At 43.6% G+C, this 9475-nt stretch overlaps 1 protein-coding gene across 1 annotated transcript in view; it reads left to right on the top strand.

Moving 5' to 3' along the window:
• LOC126474683 (facilitated trehalose transporter Tret1-2 homolog) overlaps positions 1-8645 on the top strand; it is a 64714-nt gene extending 56069 nt beyond the window's left edge. The window contains exons 5-6 of the mRNA XM_050102162.1: positions 1710-1862; positions 8121-8645. Coding sequence (XP_049958119.1) covers positions 1710-1862; positions 8121-8645 — 678 coding nt within the window. The remainder of the gene's footprint in view (positions 1-1709; positions 1863-8120) is intronic.
• The last annotated feature ends 830 nt before the right edge of the window (positions 8646-9475 follow it).

Here is a 9475-nt window from a genome sequence, read left to right on the forward strand (position 1 = left end):
AAAGCTTCTATTCTCTTCTTGTCCAAACTATTTATCGTACATGTTTCACTTCCATACATGGCTACACTCCATACAAATACTTTCAGAAACGACTTCCTGACATTTAAATCTATACTCGATGTTAACAAATTTTTCTTCTTCAGAAACACTTTCCTTACCATTGCCAGTCTACATTTTATATCCTCTCTACTTCGACCATCATCAGTTATTATGTAACAATTTGAAAAATTCTACGAAACTATTAGGCATTTGACTTCCTTTATTGTGAGAAACAAACACGAAATTTCATTGACACTTACGCCGTGTCCGTGCTACTTCGACGACTTCCCACCTACTTCTAAAAAAATATTAATTTTTATGGAATATTCTGTCGGGCCTTGGAGGAACATAGACATATTAACAACCTGAATACAAAGTATTAATGTCCCACAATGATATTTATTAGTTCGCTGTGAACCGACTATTGGCTTCGTAGCCCATCGTCAGATATCTGACGATTACCTAAGAAGCCGGAAGCCGGTTGATAACGAACTGATAAATGTTATTGTGGAACATTAGTACTTTGTATTCAAGCTATTAAATATTAATTTGGCCTGTCACATCAGTTGTGCCTAACTTTTGTACACCCAGGTTTCCATTTTTTTTTTCTTAAAGATTTTAATAGTTGCTCCACATCCTCTCACTGTCCCTTAGCTTTTAAAACGTCACGTATACGACATCAGAGGAACGCGATGCAATACGTAAAATGTATGAACTAAAGCTTCAGAAGCTACTGTCGCTGAAAGCGTTCTAGGCGGCTCACATGAACTGAACTTCACACTCGTTCCAAACTGTCCATACCACCTGAACCAGAACTCTGCAACGAATAGAGGGCCTGCGATTTCTTATTGGCATCTTCCCGCAACAAGAGAGTAATCCATATCATAGGAGTGTAGCAATATTAAGATAAAAAGGACTATTCCATTTTTATCAGAAAATTTTAGAACGGTAAATTATTATCTCCAATACTTCAATTGATAGAGGGGTGGCGAAACAGTACTTTTATCCAGAATACGTTTTTAAGATAACGATGACATTTAAAATTTCAGTAAGAGCACTCTGCCCATTTCGCTATTTTGGAGTTGTACAAATTTCTACTAGAAGAATGCTTATCTATTATTGGTTTTCTTTTGAGTTTTTGGCACAGAAAAAGGGCAGACACTACTTAGCCGGATGTGAGTCCCTTGATACTCATCTCAAATACACATGAAACTGTAAATATCAGGGTGGGTCGATTGACAGAAACAGTAAAAACGAGAATTAAAACATCACACGTACTCGTCTGCGCAATTACATGTAAGTGATATTCCACCTAAAGGACAGAGCGAGGTAGCGCGGTGGTTAGCACACTGGACTTGCATTCGAGAGGACGACGGTTCAAACCCGCGTCTCCGGCCATCCCGATTTACGTTTTCCGTGATTTCCCTAAAACACTTCAGGCAAATGCCAGGATGGTTCCTCTGAAACGGCACGGCCGAATTCCTTCCCCATCCTTCCAAATCCGATGCGACCGATGATCTCGCTGTTTGGTCCCCTCCCCCGAATCATTCAACCAACCACATAAAGGACAAGCTGCGGAGTTCTTGTCCACCCAGTACTTCGGTAAATGTAGCGCACAAGGCTGTACAATGACGTGCAGGTTGCAATATGTGGTGTGTGCGGCTGCTCAGGTGGACGAGTCGTCGCGACGCAAGGCGTCGGTGCGTGACGTGCTGCGCAGCCCGGCCGCCAGAAGGGGACTGCTGCTGTCGCTCGGCCTCATGGCCATCCAGCAGCTCAGCGGCATCAACGCCGTCGTCTTCTACACCTCCACCATCTTCAAGGTGAGCCCGCTCCTCTCAAGCTCACGCCACAGTACTACACTGCCGTCGCGAAGTCACGCACATGAAAATAAATGTGGGTGCAAACAGGAGACGCACTGCATTCGTTCACGCTTGGTCCACAAAGTAAGTTCCATTTGGTTATATAAAACAAACGTGTACAGGTACAGAAAAAATATTTATGAACCGTGAATTTTAATTTTCAAAATGTTTTCTTAAAGAATTTACTTTATTTACTAGCGATTCACCAAGAACATTAACACATTTAATCACACTAGGTGAGCGTGGAAGTAGTTGCCAGGAAGTAACTGAAGGAAAATAAAATTGTCTTTAACAAAAGTGAATTTTATTCCTAACAGCCTTTTCAAAAACAGATTTAAAATTACAGTCAGAAGGACCCTCTAAATCAAGTTACAATTATTCAGAGGCAGAATTTTTGTTTTTCAGTAGGAGCCTTCGGGCTGAGAAGCTTCTGCTCCCTTTCAACACGGCCGTACTCACAACCGCTTACAACGAACTCTGAAAAACTACAGTGGTGCAAATCTGCAACACACTAGATTACGTTAAACTAAAAATTTTAACAACTCACACAAACACATTCACTATGCACGCCGTAAGAGGGATAGAAACGGCACAAACATTCACACTAATAAATTATTTGCCATCAAAAGTGCAATTTGGTTTTAAAAGGGATATTACGGTGGAAGGGTGGCAACTTTATAAAAATGACTATTTAAATAAAACCCCATGAAATTCAGACTTGCATAAAGAGTACAACATGCTCTACATTACACATATACCGCCTCGCAAGATGATAGGCAAGATAAAAACATATTTCAGGAATTCGGCCTTTATCTTAATTCTATAAATTCGTTAACACCGAATCCGACAAACATGACAGGGGCAGCTATTAACGTACGGCAGACCGACAGGCAGACAGACAGACACTAACTGCCTAACAAATGCGGACGAGAGACAGACGAGCAGGCTGGGGACAAGAGACTGATCCAGAACACAAGTAGAATTTAACAAGTAACTGTAACAACATATCACTAATCACTTAACTTCTAATAACTGCGGTTTCTGGCAAAGACCTGGCGCAGCACCCCCAAAACGCTCTCCCGAACCGTCCGCTGCCAGCCACTTCAACGGACGAAGGAAGGTGCGCCGATCTCCTGTCTCACAGCGCCACAGCTCGCTCCGGCCAGACCGATGTCGTGGGTTGATTCCTGTTGCTTCGCGTGTTGGCCGTGAATCCACTACGCCTCGCTATACGGCGCGGCCACTGGACTGACATGGCGACCTCACATGCGCCGACGCTCCAGAAGGACAATTCATCTTGTATCCCAGTGCGCGACCGACCAACCGATCGATCCAACTGCCAATGCCCATTGCCCGAGCAAACTCGAGCAGACTGGCGGCCTAATAAATACTAGCACTCCGGACGACCGACAGACACTAACCGCCTCACAGACAGACCCAGACTAACTTGGCTGACCAACTGACCAGACTGGCCCAGACTGACAGACTGCCTTGGCTGACCAACTGCCTCAGACTGACTGACTGACTGACTCTCCGTGTTTTTTGTTTCGATTTCCCCTGAAGGGGGCGGGCTGGCAGCAGCTTAGTACGCCGCTCTTCAGCCTACAGAATTTGTTTTAAAAAGATGAAGATAATAAATAATAAAGATAAAAGTTAGCGATAAAACCGGTGACTTAAAGGTAAAATGGCGGAAAATTGTGGAACTTAAAACATAAAACAAAGGGTTTATGATGCTAATAAAATACACAGGAAGCAGAAAAATAAGACTCGCCGAGCTGATAGCGCCCCTTAAATGCACGTGAACAGGCAACCTTTCCGCTTTCCCACCAGAGGGAGACACCAAAGCTGCGATTACCACAGCGGCGCCACCGCCAGAAACGGAGGGCGACTGCTTCTCACAACGCGCTGCGGCGCGCTCTTCAAAACAGCAATTTATTTATTTATTCTTTTTTTTTACCACGGCTCAATTTATTGTACAAAAATCCACAACTTCAAACTGCTTTTCTACATAGCTTCCGAAATTTTGTACCACTTGTCATAGCGTGACACTAGTTCATATATGCCTTCTTCATAGAAGGGTGCCGCCTGTGTATTGTGCGGGGCGCAATTTCCTAATGGTTTCGCAGTAAGGATGTGCATTCATTGACTGGCCTCGTGGTAAGAAATCAATCAGCAAAATGCCTTTTCAGTCCCGAAAAACGGCGCATATGACTTTTCGAGAGGTCAAGATTTGCTTAGGCTTAACCTTCGTTGGGGATTCCACTGATTGCCGTTTTGTTTCAGTGGTGACGTACGATACCCAAGTTTCAACCCCCGTGACTATCCGAGAAAGAAAACCATCCATCGCCTTCTTCATTGTAGCGTGCCAAAAACTGAAGTGCATTGCCCATCCGTTGTTTTTTGTGTTGTTCAATATGAATTTTGGGGACCCAACGTGAGCAAAGTTTTCGAAACTTCAGATTTTCAGTACCAACTTCATGAATTAGTGATCGTGAGATTTGCGGAACTTCCATACGAGTACCAAGGGCACTAAGTGTAAACTTAAGGTTGTGCTTAATCTTCTCTCCAATTGTGTGAACCAGTATATCAGTAACCACAGACGGGCGTCCACTTCGTTCTTCATCGTGCACTTGATCACGTCCTTCACTGAACAGTCTGCCCATCTTCTAACCATTGAATCACTCATAGCATTTTTTTCGTCAACCTCGCAGATTTGCCGATGAATTTCCTTTGGTTTAGCTTTCTTTGCATTTATAAAGCGAATCACATATCTGATTTCACATGCGGCGGAATTTTCAATTACGGCTGACATTATAAAGAAGCACTACAAAGCACACAACGGCAGCAGCGATCTGAAAATGGCGTACATGTCTTCTCCTTGAGTCAGAGTAACTGCCGCGCATGCTAGGAACTACGGTCGTAGCGCTGCCGCGGACAGAAATAGAAACGGAACTTACTTTGTGGACGACCCTCATATCTGTAACCAGTCTCTTGTGTCGATGAAACATTGGGGGAATTTCACCACGACATACGACTCCTCACCCGAGAACTATTTCTACAATAAGAAAATAAGTAAAAGAAGTGAACTGATTCACTGTACCGTCGGTTCCTGGTAGAACATTTTATACATTATCAATGAAACAGGCACGACAGTGGTGCAATATTCTACAACATTTATTGTTGTACATACCAGTTTTCGGCTGTTGGGCCCCCATCAGGTACAAAGATAAATACAGTATACGTGGTTTTTGAATTTTATAGGTTCAAAAGCTTTAAACTAATGCATTACATAGTATCGCAGTTTGTTTCCAAAAATGACAGTTCATAATGTTTGATTTTGGACTCAAAAGCAGAGGAATTATTTCAGTAAAGATGATACGCAAAATTATTGAACTTAAACAAAATATGTGACACATTAAATAATGAACTATATAACAAAACAGAATAACTTGTCTGAAAAGGAAAGAAATAATAATATTTTAATGATAACGTAGTGTAAAACTATTGAATGTAGACAAAATATCTGGTGCATTAAATATTGAGCTATCTCGCTAATTACAGTGCACTGTTTTAAGACACCACGAAATCTCAGAGCCAAACGTACTGTATTTATCTTTGAACCTGGTGATGTAGGAAAAGCCGAAAACATGTTTGTAAAATCATAAATATCATAGAGTTTGACACCATTGTTGTGTGTGTTTTAAGGATAATTACAAAAGCGCTTTACCAAAAAAGTACAGTTCAGTAATTCTGTACACTACATAAATGTAGTTAATGGTAGGACTAGCGGTGGTATTGGTAGCACCGGTAGGGAAAGAAAAATAAATGAATGAGAGAAACTGGGAGCCGACAACTTCTCTTTGTTTTTTTGCTTGTTTGGTCTTTTGTTTTGTACATCATTAGAACGGTACATCATTCACTGTTAGTCCAGTGTCAATAGAATACAAATTGCATTTTCTAAGCAATAAAAATTACTTGATTGCGTAATTTCCGCCCTTTAATGTGACCAAAGCAATTACTTTCGATGCAAGTACAGTTCACATGTACAAACACAAGAAATTATGTATAATTATCGTTATTTTGTACTAAGCAGAACGTTCTTCATCATGATCAAAGGCAAGAGTTTCCTGCTATTATAGATAAATGCGAAAGTTATTTGTGAAAAACAGAAACACGTTTTGTATAAGGTCGGCGAAGTATTCAAGCAATATTTGACACATTTTGTTATTGCAGTTTTTATATTTTACCATTTTCCTGAGGAAATTGATAAATATGTACTGTGTTCTTTATTTTTACTAGAACATTCCTCTGTTTCGCATTACAAATCAACGACTTTCGAATAGAACCTGAATTAAACATTGACAGTTTCATTATGAATACCGTTAACCTTGAAGTAACAGACGGGGGGATAACTATGTAGAACAAATATGTTCTGTAGGTTGCCTGGCTCTTGATACACTATGGCCATTAAAATTGCTACACCAAGACAAAATGCAGATGATAAACGGGTATTCATTGGACAAATATATTATACTAGAACTGACATGCGATTACATTTTCAAGCAATTTGGGTGGAAAGATCCTGAGAAATCAGTACCCGGAACAACCACCTCTGGCCGTAATAACGGCCTTGATACGCCTGGGCATTAAGTCAAACAGAGCTTGGATGGCGATTACAGGTACAGCTGCTCATGCAGCTTCAACACGATACTACAGTTCATCAACAGTAGTGACTGGCGTATTGTGACAAGCCAGTTGCTCGGCCACCATTGACCAGACGTTTTCAGTTGCTAAGAAATCTGAAGAATGTGCTGGCCAGGACAGCAGTCGAACATTTTCTGTATCCAGAAAGGCCCGTACAGGACCTGCAGCATGCGGTCGTGCATCATCCTGCTGAAATGTAGGGTTTCGCAGGGATCGAATGAAGGGTAGAGCCACGGGTCGTAACATATTTGAAATGTAACGTCCACTGTTCAAAGTGCCGTCAATGGGAACAAGAGGTGACCGAGACGTGTAACCAATGGCACCCCATACCATCACGCCGGGTGATACGCCAGTATGGCGATGACGAATACGCGCTTCCAATGTGCGTTCACCGCGATATCGCCAAACACGGATGCGACCATCATGATGCTGTAAACAGAACCTGGATTCATCCGAAAATATGACGTTTTGCCATTCGTGCACCCAGGTTCGTCGTTGAGTACACCATCGCAGGCGCTCCTGTCTGTAATGCAGCGTCAAGGGTAACCGCAGCCATGGTCTCCGAGCTGATAGTCCATGCTGCTGCAAACGTCGTCGAACTGTTCGTTCAGATGGTTGTTGTCTTGCAAACGTCCCCATCTGTTGACTCAGGGATCGAGATGTGGCTGCACGATCCGTTACAGCCATGCGGATAAGATGTCTGTCATCTCGACTGCTAGTGATAGGAGGCCGTTTGGATCCAGCACGCCGTTCCGTATTACCCTCCTGAACCCACCGATTCCGTGTTCTGCTAACAGTCATTGGATCTCGTCCAACGCGAGCAACAGTGTCGCGATGCGATAAACCGCAATCGTGATAGGCTACAATCCAACCTTTATCAAAGTCGGAAACGTGATGGTACGCATTTCTCCTCCTTACACGAGGCATCACAACAACGTTTCACCAGGCAACGCCGGTCAACTGCTGTTTGTGTATGAGAAATCGGTCGGAAACTTTCCTCATGTCAGCACGTTTTAGGTGTCGCCACCGGCGCCAACCTTGTGTCAACACTCTGAAAAGATAATCATTTGCATTTCACAGCATCTTCTTCCTGTCGGTCAAATTTCGTGTCTGTAGCAGGTCATCTTCGTGGTGTAGCAATTTTAATGGCAAGTACTGTATATGCTCACTCAGTTTCTAGACAGTTCATCACTTCCGGTTTTTAGGGGAATCTATTAAGACACTGATGGCACATGTAAAGAAAGCAATCATTATGAGGTTACGCCCGTAAGGTATCTAACACCTCAAACTTACAGGTAATGCAGGTATGATCTTAACTGAGTAAAGGTACTATGAAAACTGCCGTAGTCTACACTTGCTTATGACGGTCTACAGTAACATACGGACTGATGACGTCAGAGCTCATAGTCATTTGAACTATTTAGCCAAGTCACATATGGTAGTTTCACAACTCTACTCATAATGTGAAAGAAGTGCCTTTTTCTTAACAGACTTGTCCATTACCCCGCGTTGCAGGAGGCCGGCAGCTCGCTGTCGCCCTCAGCGGCGGCGATCGTGGTGGGTGTGGTGATGGCGGCGGCGACGTTGGCGTCGTCGCTGCTGATGGACCGGCTGGGACGGCGCGCGCTGTTGCTGCTGTCCACGGCGGTGATGGCGGTGGCGCTCGCGGTGCTGGGCCTGCACATCCACCTCGCCCTGCAGGGCATCGGCTGGCTGCCGCTCGTCTGCGTCTGCGTCTACATCGTCGTCTTCTCGCTGGGCATGGGGCCCGTGCCCTGGCTCATGATGGGCGAGCTCTTCAACCCAGAGGCCAAGAGCATCGCGTCCGCCGCCTCCGTCTTCACCAACTACCTGCTCGTCTTCGTCATCACCAAGACTTTCGAACCCATGTCGAGCGCCCTCGGCACAGCCGTCGTCTACTGGATCTACGCCGGGCTGTGCGCTGCTGGCGCCGTCTTCGTCTTCTTTCTGGTGCCCGAGACTAAGGGAAAGACTATGCAGCAAATCCAGGAGATGCTAGCCACAGGGAAGACCTCGTGACCCCCGTCTCATACCGTACCCAAGATTCACATAGAACAGTGAACAAGAAAAAGAGTGTCTCGCTGAACGAATCTACGTCGTTTACAGGATGAGTATGAAATGCTTACTCTCTGTTCTGCGTACCAAGCCAATACAAATACACTTGCCATTATTTCGTACTTCATTTCTCCCATCAGTCGCATGCCACCTTTTAGTAGGCTGCTTAGGTCTTTTTATTGGTAACGCCACGTAGCGCTCTGTATGAAAATCGCTGGCTGTGCTGTGTGCAGTCTGTGGCTGGTTTGCATTGTTGTTTGCTATTGTAGTGTTGGGCAGCTGGATGTGAACAGCGCGTAGCGTTGCGCAGTTGGAGGTGAGCCGCCAGCAGTGGTGGATGTGGGGAGAGAGATGGCGGAGTTTTGAGAGCGGATGATCTGGACGTGTGCCCATCAGAGAGAGTATGAAACGTCCCCTTAGAAAAATTATAAATGACTGTGCTTAAACTGACACACAATATTTTTAGCGCAACGCAATCTGACTTTCAAAAATCCCTACAAAAGAATGGCCCTGACTAACAATAACCTATACCTTTCATGAATCACTTACCTCACATAAATCTTCGTTACTTGAACTACTGCAATACAGCGAGCGCCACTACAGCCAGCCAAATAAAAGATTCTAACTACTGAAGGCACTAACTACTGATAGGCATAGTTAGCAAATGAAAGATTTTGGTAAAGAACAAACAATGTATTTACCTTAATAGTGTTCAAAAGTCATTATATATATATATATATATATATATATATATATATATATATATATATATATATTAGTTCATGATACCCAGT

Source organism: Schistocerca serialis, chromosome 4 (assembly GCF_023864345.2).
Source record: "Schistocerca serialis cubense isolate TAMUIC-IGC-003099 chromosome 4, iqSchSeri2.2, whole genome shotgun sequence".
In the NCBI taxonomy this organism is placed as follows: Eukaryota; Metazoa; Arthropoda; class Insecta; order Orthoptera; family Acrididae; genus Schistocerca; species Schistocerca serialis.